Source organism: Xenopus laevis, chromosome 3S (genome assembly GCF_017654675.1).
Source record: "Xenopus laevis strain J_2021 chromosome 3S, Xenopus_laevis_v10.1, whole genome shotgun sequence".
NCBI lineage: Eukaryota > Metazoa > Chordata > Amphibia > Anura > Pipidae > Xenopus > Xenopus laevis.
The window spans coordinates 99,781,389-99,805,594 of record NC_054376.1 but is presented as its reverse complement, the minus strand read 5'-3'; the positions used below and the strand labels follow the sequence as shown (position 1 = coordinate 99,805,594).

Below are 24,206 nucleotides of genomic sequence, written 5' to 3'. Positions count from 1 at the left end.
AAACTGAAGCTTTTAACCCTGCTTTATTCCAGCAACAGATCTTATTTTATGACATACTGAATAATGTACCCCCAGCTAGAATATATAAGGATATTATAAGTCACAGGCTATAGTCAAACTGCTTTTATAGAGGTCATGAAAGGGATCTCCGTGGTGACTGTAAAAGCATCCGTGTTATTTATTACAGTGGAAAATGTTTAAGTCATGTGATCAGTAACATCATTAAGTACCATTTATTCGGTTACATTTCACAGTTTGTAAATTTTTCAAATCAGGGTTCTCCACAATACTTTGCAGGGTTTCATTAATACTTACAAATTTTAGGAGTGTCGTGTTTTCTCTCAAGGCTCCAATGCAGCCGGCAAACCCCAACACAAACATGACAGCTCCAGTGACTATGAAGAGCCAAACGGGGTCAAAGCCACCAAGGTCTGTGATGGAGTAGATGTTGGACAGGACACCCTGCAGTCAAAAAAAACATGAATACATCTGTAAGAACACAACCAGACAAAAACAACACATCCTGTTCATTTTCCAAACAAGTATTCATGCAGATTCTAATATCTTGGAAAGCAGAATGTTTAATGCAGGACAAATGCACAGCTTGTTAGTTTTGGATGAAGAAGAACTGAAAAACAGGATGATTTTGTTTTTCCAAGGAGTTCCCTCTGATAGGAGATTTCATTGCGTCAGACTGGGACTACCCATGAAGTTCTGTTTTTTTTAACCTTTAATAATTTGGGTGGGCAATTCCACTTGTGAGAAATCAACTCTGATACTGATAAAATAAAAAAATCTTTGTGTAACAGACAAATGTTTATTTTTATGAATTTCAAAACTAGAGTTGTAGAGTGGTAAATAGAGGCTATGGGCCATCCATAAACACAATATACTTTCTGTAGCCTAATAAATGGCGAATTAGCCCCTAAGGAAAAAGACAAGTAAAATCTATGTGTACTTTTTATTTGCTACAAAGCAAACGTACAATTTAACATGATTCTTTAGCGTTAATGTGGGAGGGCAGGCATTATCCCTTCTGAAGAATGAGCTCCTAATTATAACAGGTAACAAGAGTTGCAGTAAAAGTCTTCTGGAAACAAAAGGTATTTATATGCCCCATGCTACACACATCTTTGCCTTAATACCAAGAATAAGAGGCTGGTTTTAACACTCAATTAAAGGCGCAGTCTCCCGACTTGTCAACATAAGTACAATGAACAGGGCTTGGGTTGAACATACTTTTTGCCTATTTTAATCAAGTAAAATCTGTGGCTTTTGTGTCTTTTTCTTCTTAGCTAAATTTGAAGATTGAAGTTAAGGTGGCCATACACGGGCAGATAAAGCTGCCGATATCGGTCGTTTGGACCAATTTGACAGTTTATCTGCCCGTGTATGGGGGCTTCCAACGGGTCTTCCAGATCGATATCTGGCCACGATATGGATCGGGAAGGTTTGATTTTTAACCGACCGACCCGTCGGAGCCCCTTGGCATATCGTAATTCGATCAGTCAGCCATACGGCCGAACATTCGAATTACCCCCGATATAGCCATGCCATTAGTGGCATATCAGGGAAAGATCCGCTCGTTTGGCGATGTCGCCAAACGAGCAAATCTTTGAGTCTATGGCCAGCTTTACTCCATGTTTGATCCTTGTGTGTTACATAAACAGAACTCAAGTAAAATCTGTGGCTTTTGTTTCTTTTCTTTTCTTAGCTAAATATGAAGACTGAAGTTACTCCATGTTTGGTCCTTGTGTGCTACATAAACAGAACTCAAATAATCCCCCAGCAAGTACTTTTGCTTACTTGTGCACTGGTAATCTAATTTTGTATTTTACAAGGAAGGACCTAGCATGAACTAGCTTCAATTTGCCTGTTTGTCCAGTTTAACTTAAAAAAAAAAAAATACATAGATTTTTATGTAATTAAAACAATAGACAAAATGTATATTTAGTACTAGCCCTGTTCACTGCACTCATGTTGAACAAGGGGGTATACTGCCCCATTAAGAGTGAGGGCAGATAGAACTTTTCAGTATTTGCTGGAGTGAGCATTTGGATATAGAAATATCTCATTTTTTTGTCAATACATACTTTCTAGACTTTCAGTCTGTACCCTGCAAAGTGTAAAAACATGTAAAAGAAGTAAGGCAGGGGCACTCCAGGTCCCTTAAAGGAAAACTATACCCCCCAAACAATGTAGGTCTCTATTAAAAGATACTGAGTAAAACAGCTCATGTGTAAAACCCTGCTTCATGTAAATGAACCATTATCATAATAATATACTTTTTTAGTAGTATGTGCCATTGGGTAATCATAAATAGAAAATTGCCATTTTAAAAAATAAGGGCCGCCCCCTGAGATCGTAAGATTCACTGTGCACACACACAAACCACATGTAAGGTCACATGAGCCAATTAACAGACAGAGTTCTGCCTTTTGCTTCCTCACTTCTTCCTGTTACAGTTAGTGTTGTAGTATTTCTGGTCAGGTGATCTCTGAGGCAGCACAGATAGAGTCACGAAATGGTGGTTCAAGGCAAGAGATGTAAAAGGGCAATATTTATGTAAATATATATTCCAGTTTGGTAAGATTCTTTAATATGTCATTCAATTTGATATAAACTATCTGTTGCTTAAGTATTCATTTGGGGGGTATAGTTTTCCTTTAAATAGGATCCAATTGCTAGCAGAGGATAAGTAAAGCAGTGCATGTCTTTATGTGGTCCACCATAAATATATGTAAGACTTTATTTCTCTACAGGGTGTCAGTCAGTCAGTCAGTGTAACACAAAAAAACTCCTGTCTGTATCTTACACAAATGAGGACAATTGGTCTGTACATTACCACTACATTCCCTCGAATATCTAGTGGGATGTGTGCATAACAATCACACTTTAACACAGGGTGAGAATATTGGTGGGAGGGTCTGTGAAAGTACTTTGTGTGTGGATACATACTTTTTCTTTTGTTGTGTGTAGAACATAAGTTCAGAACCTTATAGGGGATAATGGTTGCCAGCCATTTCCATAAATCCTCTAACCATAAAGGGAACAAAAATCATTTCTACCTTCATTTCTCATTATGCTTGTCTGTCACAGCAAGGCTTTTAATTGCCCTGCTCCGAGATCCACATATTCACTTAGTTCTAAAACCTCTCTGTGTTTTCAACGGATACTTCACTAATGAATCCTATATTCTACGTAAATTTGCTACTTTTAAAGTGGACCCGTCACCCAGACATAAAATTCTGTATAATAAAAGTCCTTTTTAAATTAAATATGAAATCCAATTTCTTTTTTTTATTAAAGCATTCATAGCTGTTGTAAACGCATTTAAAAATATCAGCTGTCAATCAAATATTGTCTGCCCCTCCTCTATGCCAGTGGCATAGAGGCGGGGCAGACAATTACTTTCACTTTCCATTCAGCACTTCCTAGATGTCACTGCTCTCCCTGCATTCCCCCAGCTCTCTTAACGATTTAATTGTGTAACCAGTGCATGGGGATGGACATTGGGTCCCTGTCCCCTGGTGCACAAACAAGATTCTGAGAGGATACAAGGCTTGCCTTAATAACAAGTTCCACAAAATGGCTCCTTCCTGGTTGCTATAATTATGAGTTCCCAGACTGATGGAAACAATATTCAAATAATTTATACAGTGTAATTAAAGTTCGTTTTGCTTGACTAACATGATAAAATAGGATTTAGAATAATTTTGTTTGGGTGACGGGTCCCCTTTAACATCTCCGTTGTAGAGAGACAGATAGGGCTTTAAATGTGTTGCACTAAAAACTCAATAAATAACACCATAAATAAATTTAGGTATAGGCTGAGATCTATAAAGAACATGTTTATTCATAAACTCATTCATTCCCAAATGTTATTGTGTGGAAGGAAGACGAAATTGCGTTGCAAGGAGTTACACAATTTAAAAGCATTGGTGTAGCCTAAAAATATCTAGCTAAATATTCTGAATAGTTGGTGATTGTAGACAACAAAGGAGATTTTTATTTTTCAGAAAATTATTTAACGTTATCATAAGGAATCCTGAAGGAATACATTTTAAATAAACATTATAATTCAACTGTAAAAGCAATGCAACTTTAAGGCCTTAAATCCCCAGAAGGCAAAAGTAATGAATGTGAAATAAAGATTCATCATTATATGTTTACCTAGCATATTTAATGCATCTTTCACTGTTTCCTGTTTTCAGATAGCAGAGCTATAAATCCTGATAAACCCACTGTGAGCCCAGCGTGCTGCTAATGTAGGGAACAGGGTGGGGGAATGATTAAAAGTTTTCAGATTAAACTGAAATGCCTCCCAATCCATACTAGAGAAGTGGGAGAGAAACCTCAGATTGAACTGCTGCTAATATCAACCTCAGTCAATGCCAAATGTTCAGAGACCAAGGCAAAGTCTCCACGTGTGCAAACCCTAAATATTTATAATCCTACATCACTTCAGATGTAAACAAAACTACAACTCCCAGAATTGCCTGACAATCTATGGCTGTCAGTGGGAGGCTGTGATAGCTACTGGATGAGCACACCCTCATATATTAGCTGAAAATGTCCAAATAACATTTATTTTTTTATTATCTACAGAGAGGCCTTAGAATCCTTAAATAAAATAAACCTCATATAAAAATTGAATGTGGCCACACACACCTGTGATCATACAGTGGAAAACACAGGTAAGATGATGCGTTACTGGATCATCCAGTCGGATGGCCCAATAACAGCAATATATTTGCCCAGGCCACTGGAGTGGATCTAAGTGGAGTCTATACAAGAACAAAAATTTGACTCACGTGGGCACATATGGCCACCATTATGCAGAAAAATAGAGATAAATCTATGGGGAAAATGTACTTTTCCATGCAACTACTATACTGCACAACCTCTCAAAAATGAGTGGCCCAGTGCTTATACCCCAATAAAGGCAGCTCTGGCAAAATGATAGCTCAAAGACCTAAAGCTGGCCATAAATGCAAAGATCTGATCGTTCGAAACGAGGATTCGTACCATTTTCCGACCGTGTGTGGAGAGTCCTGACATTTTTGGTCCGACGGAGATCGGTCGTTCGGACAGGTTAATAGATTTCTGTCGGCTGCCGATAATATCTCTGCGTGTATTGCCGATCGTACGATTTTCAGTGGGAGACTGTCACTAGCTTTTGTCAGACATAACTATCGTACGATTGCTGTCAGGGGCAGAACATCGGCTGATCTGTTCTTTATTCAATCGGAATGGTTAGTGGCAGGTCGGGAGATGGGGAACTCCGATCGTACAATGATTCGTACGATCAGATCGTTGCGTCTATGGCCAGCTTAACCCTCTTTCACAACAATAAATTTGTTTGAACTAAGAAGAGTTGCCTTAACAGACTTCATTAGTTAATTCTACAGCCCGAGCACAAAAATAGATTGATTACATGCTTTATTGTGACTTACCTTTTCTGCCCATGCCCAAAAGCCAATAGCTAGAAAACTAGCTCCAAGCAACTGTGGGGAGAAGAAACATATGTTGGAATTATTAGAACTTGTAAAGGGGGGAGGGAAGATATCCAGAGCAAGAACAGACAATCATGCACAAAAGATTCCAGCTGGATCCCATACAGACAGCTGTGACCCAACAAAATCACAGACAGAATTGCTGAAACTGACCCTTGTGTAATGGTGTCTTATATACTTCTGTTGTCCTACCCTGCATGTCCTGAATAAAAACCGAAGGACTGCTTATTGGACACGGATATTAACAGTATCTTAGATTTTATTATAATAACATCAGGTGCCTTATAAATTCTTTAGGGCGTGTTTTAGTACAATATTCTGTATGCAGAAACAGTCTAGGTATATATATATGGCGTGCGCCATACATAGCCAGAAATGCTTTAAAATACTTAAATGCAATCAAAGTGGAGTCAGGCAGTTTTTAGGAGGAGGCAAAAAAAAACAAAATTTGCATAGGTTCTTCCTCCGACTACCCAGCGACAGCCTTTGATTTTACAAGTTCCAACCTGCTCAAATTTGAGAAAACACAAAACATTTTTGCCCTGTAACATTTGTTGACAGGAGAAATAAAGAAATGGACGCCTGACTTTTTTCCTCTAAATCTAGGATGTCCGTCCCTGTCAGCCCTGCAGCTGTTTAGAATAACTTCCTACCCAGATGTTTGACATCTGTGCGCTTAACTCACTGTACTACAGCAGAAAATATATATTATGTTACCAATATTAATGTTGTAGGAATATATATACACACACACACACACACAGATTTGGTTTTTTAAATTGAACAGCCTTATGTGCCATGGGTAGTGATGAGCGAAATTTTTTCACCAGGTTTAGCTGCGAAATAGATGTGTATAAACTGCAATGGGTGAAAAAATTCTTGCGTATCAAAAAAAGGTGTACCCATATACTGTGTTTCGCCATTTCATCGTTTTCAAGTGGAACGGGTCAGATTTACTAGCCATGAGCACTTACTGATCATTGCCCCATTACATTATAATTGTTAGTTCTTCATGCAATCCCATTAAACTACTGCATCTTGTTTGCGGAGTGCCTGCAACATGTAGAGAGCCAATGTTAGGAAACAACAGACTAATCAATGCAGTAATTATCTAAATTTCAGCAACCCTGAACAACCCTGCTGGAAATAATCTGTGTAAGTCACTGCCTACCTACAACAGAGGAAAGCTCTCTCTGTACTAAGTTCCCATCCAAGGCATAATCACAGAGCAGGCTAGCGTTGGGGAATACACTATGTTAAAAGTGTGGTTTTAATTACAGAATGATCTTTGGCTCATAGTTGCAGAGTTCAACCAAGGCAGCCCATGGATGTTGCTGTGCATGTGTAAATCTGTTCCAGTGTATTTGTTTATATATGTGAAAATGCACAAGCCTGGACATGTTCCTCAGACTGTCTGTAGTCTGTGCGACTGCAAGAAAATGGGCAGTGTTGGACTGGGACACCAGGGGCCTACCCCAAAACCTTTGACCAGGGGCCCACCAATAGACATTGGGCCGACTCTTAGTTCTATTTTTCTTCCTCTCCTCACTCAACCTTTATTCTCCTTGTCTCTTTTCTTTACATACTATACTCTTTTGTTCCATCTATTTAGCCTCTTTGTTGTCATAGAAATAAGGAATGACCATGAAATATGTCAAATGTTTAGCAGCATGAGGGCCCACTGACACCTTGGCCCACCGGGACTTTTCCTGGTATCCCTGTGGGCCAGTCCAACACTGAAAATGGGTTAATTGCAACACGTGGGCACGTCCCCCTTGATAAGTCTTCCATCAGCAATGGCATCATACACTTTTCATTGAACGGTTTACGTACACAGAACACCCAGGGCAAAACAAACTGTGACAGGGCCCCATTTTTTTTTTTAAGATACTAAACTGCCATTCTCAAATAGATTCCAGGGGATGCTGGGTAATGTAGTTTCAACTTCAGGGGCTCTTGGTCAGGGATTATACTTTAACATAAATAAAAACTGTACTGCTGATATACTTACGAGCCCTATAGTTGGCTGAATTTCCCAACTAGACTTATACAAATAAAACCTATTACAACAACATAATGTGATTCGGAAAGAGGCAGATCAGTCAATTATGACACTCAAAACCCTTATGATCCTGATGAGATTCCAAACATCAGGAATACAAGCACAAATGGATCTAACAGTGTCTTTTCCCAAGCAGGGAGCCATCACCAACCATTGTTCTTTACAGTTTGACAAGGAAGATGCCTGAGGTGGATGAGAAAAGGTAGGAAGGCAGCTAGTGGGAGGTGGGAAAAGTTAGTGGAGGGAGGAGTGCTTGGGGGTTGGTAGAGTCGTTAAGCCATAAAGGCTGCTTCACACCAGGGAAAGCCAGAATCTGGGAAAAATATTCCCACAGCGAACCAGTTCAGTTTCCATGGAAACTATTGCACGCCCATTTCTTCCAGTCTGTAACCAGGGAGACCCCTCTGATCTCCGGTAGAAGGTGGGTGTAACACAGGAATACATGTAGCGAGTATCAGTAGCTGAGAGCAGAAACAGCTTCTTTCAACCTCTCAATGGCCTGCAAATCAGCTCAGCACAATCCTGCTGTATTTGTGTCTGTGTTACTTCTTCTGTTTATGAACACAAGAGAAAACAAGCATGCTTTGAGCCAGGCATTGGAAATACCTGCAGTGCCCCACCCCCCAAATATTGTAGAACTGCAACTCCCAGTTATCAGGTGCTACGAATGGGATATTTTGTTAAAGGCTCTACAACATGTATATGACCAGTATAAAGCTCTACGAAGATGGTTTTTTTTTTTACCCAAAATAAAGGAGTCATTTAAAATGAAAATGTTCATGTTGCTCTGTTACATTTTCCATGCTAAAAGCATGTCATACAAAAAAATATTCAATTCCAGTTTAAAGGGAAAATATACCCCATTTTTAAACGTCAGCATTTGGTCTGGCTTACGTAGAAAGGATGTCTAAACACACACATATACACACACACATATATATATATATATATATATATATATATATATATATATATATATATATATATATATATATATATATATATATATATATATATATATATATATATATATATATATATATATATATATATATATATAGCAAAAAAAAAACGCACTCACAGGACTTTTTAAAGGTGCAAAATCCAAAAATGATGTTTATTTCAACGTTTCGGCTATTCACTTAAGCCGTCCTGTGTAACAATTATGCGTAGAGCTAAATAGTCAGATATACAGGTAGAAACAACAGAATTCTATCTTTATCTGACGATTCAGCACTAACATGAGCGATGTTCTGGTGCCTTCAAAAGCGCCCAATCAAAGTTTTCCGTCCAGACCGATCGACGAGCCGACAGATATCCAAGTCTTCTGCCGATATCGGTTGGCTCGTTTCCCACCATACACGCACCGACTATAGTACGTAAATTTGTTTTGTACAATATCTGTGCACCTATGGCCACCTTTAGAGCTGGGTGCCTACAACCAAAAAGATTTTATACATACACTGAAAGGTAGTCTGCACTCCAAATATCCGTATTTCTCATAGTGCTTTATTCCAGTCACACCAATGTTTCAGTTACTGCTTGGGGCTTTTTTTCAAGGTTAAATAATACAAAGTGAAACATACTATTTATGCCATGGGACAATGTCTCCACATATGAATATTAACTATACATGTGCCAACTATTTATACCTAATGAGCTTCCTGTGAATCTGTATGGATATATCAAACAATGCAATTCATATCCAAAGCTCCTTTTTAAATATACATGTGCCAGTTTTTTTTTCATTTTTTTCATTTTTTCATTTTCAATACAGTATATGTGCCAACTATTTTCAAATCAAAATCATCCTTGACCTAGTGAGGTGCATCCATCTTTTGAAAACATGGATATGCACGGACTTGTTTCGTTAAAGGTATCGTTTGATATTCCTATACAGATTCACAGATTCATTAGGTATCAATAGTTGGCATGTATAGTTAAGTCATAAAAATAGTATGTTTCACTTTGTATTATTTAACCTTGAAAAAGGCACCAAACAGGAGCCAAACACACACATATACACAGGGACCATTTCCTTGCTAACAGACTTATTTAGCTATCCAACACCTCCCTCAATTTGTTCCATTGTGGGAAATGAAGTCACTCTGCTTTCCATAGTGGGTAGTGCGCAGATTCTCTGGAAAGCAGAAGAACTTTAAGGGTAAAAACACTTGTGGCTATTCAATGTGGCAACTAACATCCTGGCGGCAGGCGGCATTTACCTAAGAATGCGTAAGTTGCCACGATTAGTCACCGACAAGTACTTTTAAAAGTTGCAGCAACGAATCACTACGTGTCATCGCCTGAAGCCCCAAGATACATAACTCAACACTGGAACAAAGCTAGAGAGGGGTTGCATAGCTGGCAAATTGTGATTAGTGATAAAATATCTGCAGAAAGATGTATGCCTGTATAAAAAATATATATATATATATTTTTTTTTAATAAGGTTTTTTTTGACTAATGAAGCTTAAGGTAATAAGATGAAGACACCTAGCAAAAAGGATAAGTACACAACCAGAGCTGCATCCATGACCACAGGCATATAGTGCTTTATGAGTATACCAATGTTATAATTCTTTCAGCTGAAGACTTCACCGATAAAGTAGCTGGAACTTAAGGGACTGTTTTGCATACTTTTGACCAACTTATAAGCAAATGACATTTGCAACAGTGGAGAAAAACTGGGAAAGTAAACCTCCTGCTCCGAGCAGCTATAGCAAGGTGTATGAATGGAAAGCTATGTGAATGTTACAAGCCATCATTTAATATAGAAGAAGACAGCTTTTCTTACAGCCGTCACCTCTCTGCTGTAAAATAACATAAGGCAAAGCTCGTCAGCATCTCACCTAACAACACCTGCTAACAGAAGGCAAGCCAATACATCAATGGCATCATTCACAAAGATGCCATTGTCTGTGAAAATGCCTGTATACAGGTGTACACATCACATATCACACCCTTTCACATTGGTGGCCCTCTGGTAAAGAATCGGATAAGGTGAACTGGGAACACAGATCAAGTGTCTTCTATTGCCTTAGGCTATTAAAAGGGCATACAGTGAACTATTATTGTTCCTAAGAACTGTAGGTATTATATTATAAATCGCTTAGTCAGAGTACAGAAATGTTCATGCAGGGATACTGTCATGGAAAAAAATTTTTTTTTTCAAAAAGCATCAGTTAAAAGTGCTGCTTTAGCATAATTCTGCACTGAAATTCAATTCTCAAAAGAGCAAACCGATTTTTTTTATATTTAATTTTGAAATCCGACATGGGGCTAGACATATTGTCAGTTTTCCAGCTGCCCCCAGTCCTGTGACTTGTGCTCTGATTAACTTCAGTCACTGTTTACTGCTGTACTGCAAGTTGGAGTGATATCACCCCCGCCTCCCCCATCAGCCCATCAGCAGAACAATGGGAAGGTAACCAGAAAGCAGCTCCCTAACACAAGATAACAGCTGCCTGGTAGATATAAGAACAGCACTCAATAGTAAAAATCCAGGTCCCAGCGCAACACATTCAGTTACAATGAGCAGGAGAAACAACAGCCTGCCAGAAAGTAGTTCCATCCGAAAGTGCTGGCTCTTTCTGAAAGCACATGACCAGGCATAAGGACCTGAGATGGCTGCCTACACACCAATATAACAACTAAAAAAATATAAACTTGCTGGTTCAGGAATGAAATTTTATATTGAATCCCTTTAAGCACCATGGGAAGAAATGCCCTACGGTGATCCCCTAGGATTTATCTTCGAATAACAAGCCTTGCTATTATGAATAGTTCCAATAATGTAGAAGACCAAATGAATGTTCACCTCCATATCGCCTAAATTACCATACTGTTGGTTTTTCAGGGGTATGAAGAATTATGTAGACATTACCCCCAGATATTACCCCAAATGGCCTTCAGGCTGAGCCCACTTGCCACCGCTCGAGGACCCTTCAACCAATTTGCTCCAGGTTATTCGGGCTATGGGTACAGCAATGCCAGATTCGGACTGCTAGGGTTTACTTGGATCCAACTCCATGCGGATAGAGTTATGGCCTTGTGTTTTGCACCTCTATGGTAAAAGACGGCAAAAGTATTGTGCTGTAAGCTTAGTATACTGTTCAATCTGAACCAGCATCAAACAACAGAGATCATGCAGAAGGAAGCAACATACACATTAAAGCTTTATCTTTAAAAGCCTTGTCATACTCTGCAAAACTTGCTGACACTCTATAAATGATGATGACAATAATGATGATATGAACCTCAGAGCCAGTCAAAAAAATGAAAACACTTTTAAGTGTGGTTTAGCCTATGCTGCAGGAAACATTTTTCTAACAGAGCTCTAATTTTAGGTACAGACAACAATGGCTTTTGTTTTTCCATCACACATCAAATGGCGGTGCATGTATATCAAAACCATGTCTAGCATGGTTTCCTTTTCCAAACACCCATCATGAAAAAATGGCCTTAAGGTAGCCATAGGCGTAAAGATCGGCAAATTAGCGGATCTCTCCCCGATATGCCCACATTGAAGTAGATCGGCTCACAATGGATCCGATACAGGCAGTCGGATCACAGGACCGCATACACGCATAGATGCGGCCGCAATCGAATGAGATTTTTTTAACCTGCCCAATCCAGATCTGGGCAACTTTTGGCCAGATATCGATTGGAGAAGCCCGTCTATGGCCCCACACACGGGCCAAGAAGCTGCTGACTCGGTCTGTCGGCAGCTTTTATTGGCCCGTGTATGGGGCCTTTACACTGAAAGCACAAGTGCACTATGGAAATGGACCGTACACAGCAGAGGCAACCCTTGCCAAATGTCACAACTCCCAGAATCCCTCAGTCATTGTATTTCTGAGTGTGTATGTGTATATAACAGAATATATATTTCAAAACACACTGGAACTCAAAATAGGTTTTGTTTTTTTAAGAGTAACCTTTTGTCACAGGAACAGCTGCAAGTCTGAGGTACCAGCTTGATACTCTGTTTAGGAGTGATTTTGCCCATTACTCTGGGCCAACTGGTCATGCGAAGTGAAGATTCATACAATTTAGCATTGTTTCATCGATTGGACAGGTTAAAAGATTTATATCGACTACCAATAAGATCTCTATATGTATTGCCTATCTGACAATATTAATGGGTGACTGTCGGACATTGCTTTTTTCCATTGCGGTCTGTCAATTAATGGCCAGAACATGGTCTGATTTGTTCTTTTTCTTACTTATTTTAACCTGAATAGTTAATGGTAGATCAGTACACAAACAAACGAGCGTTCATTGCACAAATAATAAACACTGCATGTCTATGGCCAGCTTTATACAGGCTAGTAAGAGGCTATATTTAAACAGTGAACAGATTGCATTGTAGAACATTCACCTTTTTGTTTTTGAGTAACTTCAGTTTTACTTTGGCCTTGTGTTTGGGATCATTGCCCTGCTGAGAGATCAACTTTCTCCAAGCCTTTTTTTTTTCAGACTGAACCATATTTTTTTTTTTTTCTTTTTTTGCACCGTCAAGTATTTCTCCCGTTAGAACAAGATGCCGAGTACCTGCTAATAAATAGCATGTTGTAACCACTACCATGCTTACTTTACATAGGTCAACCTTATCCTTATCAAGAGTTCTGCTCTGCTGGCTTGTGATATGACTTTTTGTGGTCAGAAAGACCAAGTTAAGCTTTACTGCCAAATTTAAAAGCAAGTTTTGTGGCACTAATCTAATCTAAAATTGCTCCGTTGAAAAAAACATCTTATAGAAAAGTAGTTGTGGTAGAACAATTTATGGGGCTAGACATCATGTTACAACAGAAGAAAAAATAAATTGTAAAAAATACAGGCAGAAACTGCAAGAGAACAAGTTCAGTCTGATACTACTTTTAGAAGGATAAAATGACACTGTGGGTACTGACTGTATGCACATAGTATATTCGTTTTGAGTTTCAGTGCTTTTGAAATATTATCACATCATATGCAATAGCCCTACATTTCTCAGGCCCCCTTGAGAATTATGTCATGTTACCACAAATCATTCATTTGGACACTGAATGCAACAACATTTTGCAGGACAGTTCTGTTATCTGGAAGGAGGTCAGCAACTACATTTTGTTGCCTACAATCCATCTAGCTAGTCAGATTTTAGAAATCCATGGGGTATAACCAAAGGCAACACCAAAGGTGCTAAGCTTCAATCTGCCCTCTGTTTACCCCAAAATCACGAGCCTGTCCATCTTGACAAAGACTTCCTCATTCCATAGCATGGGAGCATTGGTACGAAGGAGAAAACAAATACCAAGGCATACGATAGAAATATGAACCATGTCAGTATAGATTAGGCAGACCTTCTGCAATTTAAATAAGCTTTTTAATCCACCCAAACTCAACATTGCCTGCAGCTTCAGACTGTCATGCTTCCCAGGAGTGCGCAGACCATCTGTAAGGGTAAGGTCACACGTTCAAATTTGGGTAGATTAGTGGCCTGTGACAAATCACCTCTTCTTCGGGCGACTAATCTCCCCAAACTGCCTCCCGTCGGCTAGAATATAAATCGTCGGCGGGATGGCACTCGAATCACTTAGTTTTCCAAAGTCGCCCGAAGTTTCCTCGTGAGGCAACTTCGGGCGACTTTGGAAAAAGAATCGCTCAGAGTGCCATCCTGCGGCGATTAACATTCTAGCCGACAGAAGGCAGTTCAGGGAGATTAGTTGTCCCAAAGAAGAGTAGGTTTGTCACCGGGCGACTAATCTCCCCGAATCTGAGCGTGTGACCTGACCCTAAAGCCAGGCTCAGGGCATTGCAAGGAGCTGCCTGGAGTTCAAATGTAAACAGTATCCCAATCTAAAGAAGTTGGGGGTGTGATAGGTGGCTATTTTACAAAAATCAAAGCAGTAGGGGATCTCATTTTAAGTGATCCTGACAGGCGATTGGCTGCATGAACCAAAATGTTCCCTAAAAGCATCATTGCATCAGCCTAATTCAGATGAAGACTTCACCAATAAGAAGGTGCCTTGCGGCTACTCGGTTAGAGGTTGCCATTTTTCTTCACCATTTTATGCCTACGGATTATCGGTCTGAAGTGACATGGGTGGTAGCAGCTACCCTTCACAAAGCTCAATTTTACATTCAATCTGGGACTGGATATAAAACATGATCTGCAAAGTGTGTTTTACAAAACCTCCAATGAAGCCTACTATTATGGATGTATGTTGCAATTTAACTTTTTTTTTGTACATACAAATGTCAGTTCAATCACTTTAATCAGAGAATCAATACTCTAAGCTGGAAAGGGGAAGCAATACAAACAATAATGTTTATACAAGGAAGCATTACTGTATCTCATTGAAAATAGCCACATACTATTCATTAGCTCTTCACCAGGACATTATTCTCTGGTTCTGTAGGAACTAAAAGTGAATTATATTCTCTAGCTGAAATACCTGCATTGGGCCTCTTGTGACATAAGAAAGTCGTTCACGACTGAAGCACTTTCACATGGGCGGCTACAAAGCAAACAAGAAGTTTCCAAGGTCGTTCTGCAGCCCTTGGAGGGGCAGTGATTCAAAAGACAAAGCAAGCAAACACAGCTTGAATATTTGAAAATAGTATACTTGCAAAAATTATAACATAGCACTCGTCTCCATTGTCTTTCTCAAATCATGTACAGTGCCAGTATGCCAAACCTACACGGTTTATTACCAGGCTGACAGTAATCCACTACTGCATTTAGAATAGGCACCGATGTTCTCTCTAAGCTCTAGGCTAGTGTACACAAATTGTGGTGCGCACAAAGAATTTTTTCTGAAAACACCAAATTTTGTATACATTTTTACCACTGAGCATATAGCTGAGAAGAAATTAGAGGGAACATTGATAGGCACCACTAAATGAAAGTTTTCAGGTACATAGTTAGTACAATATTGGTTTCTTCCCCATGAACTCCAGCGAGAAAAAAAATAGCCTGTTAAATTGGTGAGGTGCCAAATAAGCGGACAACCCAGGTGGCGTGCCAGATTGGGATCATTCAATGGCTTGGCCTCCTGAGCTAGTTGGGGACATGGCATTGCCACAAATCTGACATATTAAAAAAATTCTAAAAAATAATTTAAACATTAAATTAACCTGATAGGATTGTTTTCCACCAATAAGGATTACTTATATCTTAGTTAGGATCAAGAACATGATCAGAGAAAAATGAAATATGTTTTAAAATGTTGAATTATTTTATTAAAATGGGAGTCTATAGGATAAGGCCTGTAATTTGGCGCTTTCTAGATAATGGATTCCCAGATAATGGATCTCATACCTGCATTAAATATATGTATAATCATAGTGATACACCCTTGCAACAAAATAACGATACCCTGTGCAAGCAATGTCGGTAAAGGGGTGATGATGTAGGGAAGTCCATGCAGGATGCAGTGTAGAGAAAACAATAAAAAGTGGATGAACAAATGCAGGAAACAGATGAGAGACCAGAGGTGAAGAATTGTGAAAAATGGATGCTAATCAGCATAAAGCAGTAGTTTCCAAAATTTCTGGGTTGCAGTGCCCCATTGCTTTGCAAATATATTCAACTCCATCTTTTAGCTGAAAAAAATATGATTGCATATACAGTTTCATTATAGAAATGACATGTTACGTATGAATCAGAGCCCAGTGAATAAAGAGTGGTAATGGCAAAACAAGAGCCGCTCACTGTTGTGGCTGCACAGACATCCTTCCCATGTCAATCAAAATGCTGCTGCCGCAGCCACAGGGAGGAAAGTGATAAGCACAAAATTAACATTTATAAAAATAAAAAATAAATTAAAAAAACGCCCTGTTTGCGCTTCTTTAGCACTGACGGAACAGCTTCACACTGCCCAGACGCTGATGTCTAATGTGTCCAGAACTGTACTGCAGAGATGCAACCTTATTCTTTCTATTAGAAATAAGATCAGTTAAAGTGATACTGACACTATAAAAACTATTTTTAAAATATGAATGTACATTAAAAGTTACCAAGAGGATTTTTTTTTTTTTTGTAAGTAATGGTTAGTTGAAGTTTCTAAACCTGACTGTTTTGCCAACCTGACTGTCCCTTCTCAGCCTGTCAGTTAAAGATTCTAATGCTAACGGACTCCTGCTGCACAAACAGAGCCGGGCCAACCCGGCCAGCCGCCCTAGGCAACTTGGCGGGCCACGGCGCCGGCTCAGTGCGTGCGAAACTGCGCTCCAGCGCGCATGCGCGAAACGACGGGCGCGCATGCGCAAAAGCGCATTTACGCGAAAGCGACAGTCTAGGAGAGACGGGACCGGACACGGGGTAGGCGACAGAGCAGGTATGTGCCGGGCGCCCCCCCAGCTTTGCGCCCTAGGCATGTGCCTACTCTGCCTACCCCTAGTTCCGGCCCTGTGCACAAATATGGCAGCCCCCTCATAGGCGATCACAAGGAGTCAGATAGGTAATGTAAAAGCATTGGGCAAATACTTTATGGCAAGACTATAAGAAGCACACAAAGTCAATTTTATCGTAGATGTAAAAAAAAGTTCAATTTCTGGTGTCAGTATCTCTTTATGCAACAGATATTTTGCTGATGGAAACTGCCGTTTTGTCTGCAGAATCTCCTAGAAGAGCTCACTTTATATTTGGTCACTGGGAAAGCCCCAGTATATGTGTCATGGAAGGAAGGTGGCTCATAATTTTTGGCATTTACCTTGCTAAAGAAATAAACTTAAACCACAACCAAAAACCTGGCTGACAGATCAATACAACTGCGGGTGGCCAGATCTCATGTGACCCAACTGTTCAGCCTTTGGACAGAACAATCAACAATAATTCCTCCTGTGTTGGACCAGTTACAGCTGGGTGAGATGACAGGAGAAATTATAGACTGCTGAAAAAATGGGCAGTTGTGCATTGGTTATTAGTCCCAATTTCCCTGTCCATGTGACCACTAGCAATGTGCATGTTTTTAGATTCTTCACAAGAAAAGGACCATTATTTTACACAGTTTTAGATAACAAGACCCTTTAACAGGCTCTGACTTCACTGCTTCAATAATGCATCACTCTTCTCGGTCAATAAATCACTATACTGTACCAGGCACCATTTCCCTGGGTCTCTGTACTCCCAATAAAGTCTATATTCCCATGTGTCTCTCCACTTCCAATAAAATCTCCATTCTCCCAGCTGCACTTGCAATGAAGTCCCCATTAGCCTTTGTCTCTGCACATCTGATAATGCTCCACAATATATTTTTGTTTCCCCACTACCAAAATGTCCCATTACTATCAACATGTATTTATCAAGCACCAGCATATTCTGCAGTACTTTACGAATAAATAAGATATGTTGAAAAAATAGAGGTAAAGAGGGCCCTGCCCAATGGAGCTTTTAAAGGTCATTCTGTGGTGGCCAACAAACTCTTACCCTCCCCAGCACCTTTTCCGATTCACATGAACAACACAAGCTCTATGTATAAAAGATTTGGGTGAAGCTGCACAGACTCCTGCTTAAGGGTAAGTCCACAAAGGGCGTTTTGGGGAAATTTGGTCGCCTGGCGACTAATCGCCTCGTTTTTGCGGCGACCAATCTCCCCAAACATCTGCGCCAGCTAAAATGAAAAAACGTTGGCGCTAATCACATGTGGCAATTCATTTTCCGAAGTCGCCCGAAGTTTCCTCATAGGGCGACTTCGGAAAACAAACCGCCGCATGTGATTAGCACCGGCGTTTTTCTCATTTTAGCCGGCGCAGAGTCAGGGAAGGCGTTTTGGGAGATTGGTCGCAGCAAAAATTAGGCGATTAGCCACCAGTTCACCAAATCTCCCCAAAACGCCCTGTGTGGCCTGACCCTTAAGGACCAGTAACATAAAAAAAATAAAAAAATCGTTTCTACTTTACGAAAAAAAACACCAAGACAGTTTTTAACTTTAAAGTCGCAAAGTCTTTATTAAGAAATAACTTACCGATTCGCTGCCTGCGTTCCTCTTCAGAAACCGCGACAGGGCGGCGCTTGATTTCTCCTCCCTGGCTATCTCTTACAGAAGGCAGAGAGGAGAAATCGACTGCTGCACGATGGATCATCGCCCTGTCGCCGTTTCTGAAGAGGAGCGCAAGCAGAGAATGAATTTCTAAATAAAGACTTTGCGAATTTAAAGTTAAAACTGTCTTGGTGGGGGTTTTTTTTTGTTAAGTAGAAACATTTTTTAAAAAAAAAAAAATAAAATATTTATGTTACTGGTCTTTTAAGGCATAGGCTCCAAATCTGTGTGGGTAAAGGGTCTGGCAACTCTAGGTGCAGGTTCTGAATGCTTACAATTTGATACATTTCTCAGCAACCAGTATGGAATATTAGCAACTATTGTTTCAATTCTAACAGCTGCATTTAATGAAACTCAGGGATTCTGCCAAAAATAAGAAATGTGTCAACTAATGTAGTAATTTTGAACAGTTTACAGAGTCTGTATCCCCCCTGGCCCCGAGCTGCTTTAGAAAGACACAAGAAGGTGAAAAATGGAACTTTAAGCTTCAAAATTAGAAAAGCTGTCACAAATATGAAATAGAAAGTAATTGGAAAAAGTCTTGGGGAACTATTGGAAAAAACCGAACTGACAAAAGTGTTGAAAGGTGAAGAACAGCCCCTTTAAGTGGTGTCAAAAGGAAACAGTCTTTCAGGATGAAATCTATTAATTTATTGTAGTGTGACATGTCTGAGTACATGGATATCTGAAACCTCATTATGAGACAAGGGGACCCTGAATAAATACTTGCACAAGAATTATAGAAATAAACATGTCGTTTGCATTTGGGGCATGTCTGCTTTAACCTGTGTTTGTAATGACAACAATGTACAACAATATCCTACTGTCTGCTGCATGGGAAGGAGCAACACAGACCAAAGCTATTTCATTCAGGCGGTGCAATGAGGCATTAGCTTATAGGGTGTGTAGATAAGAATGCTTCAAATAAACCTGCGCTCAAATATCCCTTCTGCACAAGGAAATTAAAAACCACATCCCATGAAATAAACAGGACAAAGGGTGTGCAAATGTACACGTGCATGCCAAATGTAAACATGTAGAAATATATTAATCAGAACATCTATTCCTGAACATACTCTGTATGTAAGTACAATAGAGGGTAACCTATTATCCAGAGAGCTCCAAATTACAGGAAGATCGTCTTCCATAGAGTCAATTTTAGGTAAATCATTTTAATTTTTTTATTATCTCTTTTATGTAATAATAAGTACCGTCACACCTTGTAGCTGATCCTAACTAAACTAAACTGCAGAAAAAAAAGACAAAGTCTAGAAGCTTAGTCACAGGAGCTTTTCAGGAGTAGCCAGATTTGTGTGTTGCATTTCATTAACTATAATTCACTGTATTTGCCTCTTGTGCTGCCCCTGTGAGATGATCCTACACCTTCTTCAATATAAGACTTTCCCTTTCTTTCCCACTAGAAAAGCCACTGCAGCAGTCACTAAAAAAGCCACTGCTGCAGTACTGCCGATGGAATAAAAGCATTAATTTACATGTAGAAGGGAAATGTGTTCATTGAAAAGGATAAAGATAAACCAGGCCTTTCCAACATGCAACCCTGTAATTACTTTTTACTTTATAGGGGATGCTGGGAACTGTAGTTCATCTAGGCAGGATCTATTTGCCCAGCCATCAGAATATTGCTTACTAAGTATACAATCTTTTTTAAATCAGATTGAGATAGTAAAGCTGCAGACAGACCGAGTCGGCAGCTTATTGGCCCGTGTGTTGGGCCATCCGACGGGCTTCCCTGATCGATATCTGGCCAAAAGTCGGGCAGGTTAAAAAATCCCATCGGATCGTGGGCATGTGTGTTATTGTGTTTTTATGCGTGTGTGTTTGTGTGTGTGTTTTTGTGTGTGTGTGTGTTTTTGTGTGTGTGTGTTTGTGGTCCTGCGATTCGACCGCCCGTATTGGATGCATTAGGGGCCACGATCGGATCAGCCCCATAACACCCATCTCGATGTGGGCATATCGGGGAGAGATCCGCTCGTTCGGCGATGTCGGCAAGCGAGCGGATCGCTACGTCTATGGCCACCTTAAGAAATAAGCCCTAGATAACGACTAAATAGTGAGTAGAGACTGCATATACACATGTTACTGCATCACCCCGTGATATGAGAGAGAAGCGGCCATGCACAAACAATGCATCGGTGAGTACACTTATGATTCTCCCACAACTGAGTGGGCTCCTACCCACCCTCCCCAATAATAAAGCAGGAGCCAATGACCTCTAACCCCAAGCTATAGACTCCTCCCACCCTGCCCTCCAGTGGAGATCAAGCACCCAATGTGGGCACAGCACCCTGAGATCAGGTGGCAAAGTAACTAGTACATTCTCCAATAGACAAGGGGTTGCACAGGCAAGGCAAAATCCAATAGGCTGTGATTTACAGCTGGGAAAGCAAAACAAACAGCCACCTACACATACACACATCCTTCCTGCACACATTAACCCTACTAAAGACGTGAATCCCATGCCTCCTGGAACAAATGGCTTTTCCTGATGGTGTTAGCTGCCAGTCCTGTGAAAAGGAGTCAGGAGATTCCACTGGTTGGTTTAAAAGGGGGGTGCCCATCCTGCAGCAGCAGCTGTACTTTAACTACCCCAGCGAATATAACACTGGCTCATTACCCCAGCACTGCACAAACAATAGAAACAGACCAGCGTCCCCCCCCCCTCTGAGAATATATTCCACCCCCAGGCAAAATACAAAAGGCTCTGTCTTTCTCCCATTACATTCCCATCTCCCAGCAAGAAACTCACCCAAAACACTATGTTGAATCCAAACAAGAAATACTTCACACAGCAGCTCACTTCGGGACCTTTAAAATGCTGATGTTTGCCTGACATTGTTTGTATCCAGTCGGGAAAGGGGAGGGGGGAGCAGCAGGAATGGATCAGTCCAACAGGCGCAGGGATTCCTGATCAGAAATGAGAGCAGAGCAAGGCAGGAGGAGGGGGTGATACCAAAGCTTCCCGAGCGCTTAAGGCTGACATTGGGAAGGTACAGGGAGCGCTGGAAGCTCAGCTTATTGTTATAGATCTTCCCGGGGATTCGGGCATGGGATATCCATGTCTCTTCTTGTGCTGCCTTATCCTGGATGCGGTGATGATGAAGACAGCCCCTCCCATCTATGGGAGTTTCCTGCCGAGGGGTGTTCTAACGACCCCTTGTGGACACACTAGAATATTGCGCAGTAGTTTCCTTCAAAGGAGACATAGGATAAATTAAAAAACAACATAATTTTGTAGGCAATTATATAAGTATTATATGGTGTTGCTTTTACATGGTGCTAAAAATTTATATTGTCATTAAAAATAGCTTCCTTTAGATGTTCTCTGGTCCCTGTCTGTGTTTAAATGAGAGGTGGGCGTGTCCTAATGGTCCCTGCCAGAAGCACAGTCTGAGGGCAACAGCCAATCACAGCCCTGCAGTCACACAAGCACAGACAGGCTTCAGTTCCCTAGCAGGTCCTGCAAGCTGTTGATTGGTTCCTGTCCTACAGCATACCTGCCAAAATTTTGGAAGTAAAAAGAGGGGACAAAAAATGTTTTCACACTAAAAAGGCAGCACATTTTTTGACCACACCCCTTTCTGTGGCCACACCCCTAATTATCATGTCCATTTTACAAAATTTGGAAGGTTGTGAAAGTTGGAAAATATTTCTCTTTATCTAAACTGTTTTTTTTTTGTATCTGAAAATTGTTACAAAGTATCTTATTTGCACCCGTTAGCTGTTCTGTGCTCTCTGCTAGAAGCCAATTAAGTTAGAAACTTTTTTTCTTTTTCTGGCTGTTCAGTGCAGAGAAAATAGGGACTTTCCAGTACAAATGAGGGATTGCAGGCTGAGCTGTCAAAAGAGGGACTGTCCCTCTGAAAAAGGTTGGGAGGTATGTGAGCTGAGTGCTGCAGGCTCCCCTACACATCCTGGGAATTCAGGGAGCAGGACCTGGAAGGGATTATTAGGGTTTTTGAAGAAATATTCAAAATATAAATTTTAAAGCACAATTCTTCTATATCTTAATGAGTATAATGCAGTGGTACGTTCTTATTTTTTATACAAAATGTCTCCTCCAAACGCCTTTTTTCATTGCTTAAAATCCAGCTGCCGTGCGAAGTCCAGCAGTCGGTTGAGAAGCCCAGGGCTAGGATTTCCCTTGAAAATGATGGGGATTATATCCCTTTCAATAGAGTTCAGGTTCTGCCAGATTCCTAACTTGGACCTCGTTTTAAAATCAAGTACATTTGGGAGCAGCTGACTTTTTGTCTGTTTTTATAAGGTGGATGCATTGTCACAACCGCTTGCAGAGGAAAGTTCACACTGTAGATAACGTAAATCATAGTGATTTTTAAAAGGCCAGTAATCTTGCATGAGTTAAATAAGACATTTTTTTTTGTTATTTTTTGTGCAAAACAGGGAAAACACAGGATTTACTTTACTTTTCCCAACATCCTGTTTTTTTTGTGAGCATTTGTGGTGGGTTTAGGTAATTAATAAGTAGCAATTCTCCAGTGGTGTATTGCAGCTAGCAGAGAAACACCTGATACAGCCCCCACCCCGTGCAGCATTCATATTAGAAGGTGCCTGTCACCTCAGGTGCCAGCTTTATGTTTAGCCTGAGAAAACATGTTTTCAGGACCAAAAAAAACAACACTTTTCGCAAGTGGTAACAGGCAGATTGCATTCATACAGAGGTGTTGTGAAGTCACTGCCCCCCCAGCAAAAACAATTGGGCCCCACCCTGCAACTGGACTGACTTGTTTTTAAATACATTATCCTGATGTGCCAGTAACTTTTAAGCTCACCATATAAGTTAAGATTTATATCTCCTTAACGACCGATTTTAGTGCCATACGACAAATCGGTCAAATTAATGTGAGGTTAGTGGGCACTGAGTGATTGTGCATCGAACGATTTTTGTCCAGAAAATTTTCATCAGTCCCAGTGAAATGTATTCATTGTCCAACTGTTTTCTGGGCCAAGCAGGCAGCCACCCACAGTTTTTCTGGCTTTGACTAGACGCTTGAAATGGTCTTTTTAGTTGATGGACAAATGGTACATTAAACGATTGTTTCAAGATAAGCTTGGTCTTACGATGACGAAAAGATCTTTTAAAAATCTGACATCTATGGCCACCTTTACTCTTCCCCATGTGCTTATCATATTAGGTTGACCTTCTCCACATACGTCCTTTGCCCAGCCTTCCATTCTCTTCCCTTTTCTCCTCCTTCCATGTGCCATTTAGGGTTGCCACCTGGCTGGTATTTTACTGGCCTAGCCATAAAAATGATGGTTGATCCCAATATTATTTATAAGGAAAAAAATATATAGGAAGGCCAGTATTTTTTGCCAGAAAAGGTGGCAACCCTAATGCCATTCTCCCTTTTTCTGTACCTCATATGAATTATTTCCACCTCTGCAGGTGCAATTAAAAATGTACTATACTCTCCCCATGTGCCATTGTTACCAGCGGTGTTTCAGGGGCGGCTGCCAGAGTGGCTTTTTGCTGCCCCTGGTAACTGGCCGCTCCATGTCGCCTGAGGCAAGGTTCTCACCTTGCATCATGGCAGGAGCAGCCCTGATTGTTACTACTTT

General features: G+C 40.3%; 1 protein-coding gene across 1 annotated transcript in view; it reads right to left on the bottom strand.

Moving 5' to 3' along the window:
* tspan17.S (tetraspanin 17 S homeolog) overlaps positions 1-21,667 on the bottom strand; it is a 36,797-nt gene extending 15,130 nt beyond the window's left edge. Inside the window, 3 exon segments of the mRNA NM_001091358.1 lie at positions 316-462; positions 5,457-5,507; positions 21,373-21,667. Of these exon segments, the coding sequence (NP_001084827.1) occupies positions 316-462; positions 5,457-5,507; positions 21,373-21,459 (285 nt within the window). The 5' untranslated portion in view covers positions 21,460-21,667.
* Positions 21,668-24,206: the final 2,539 nt, after the last annotated feature.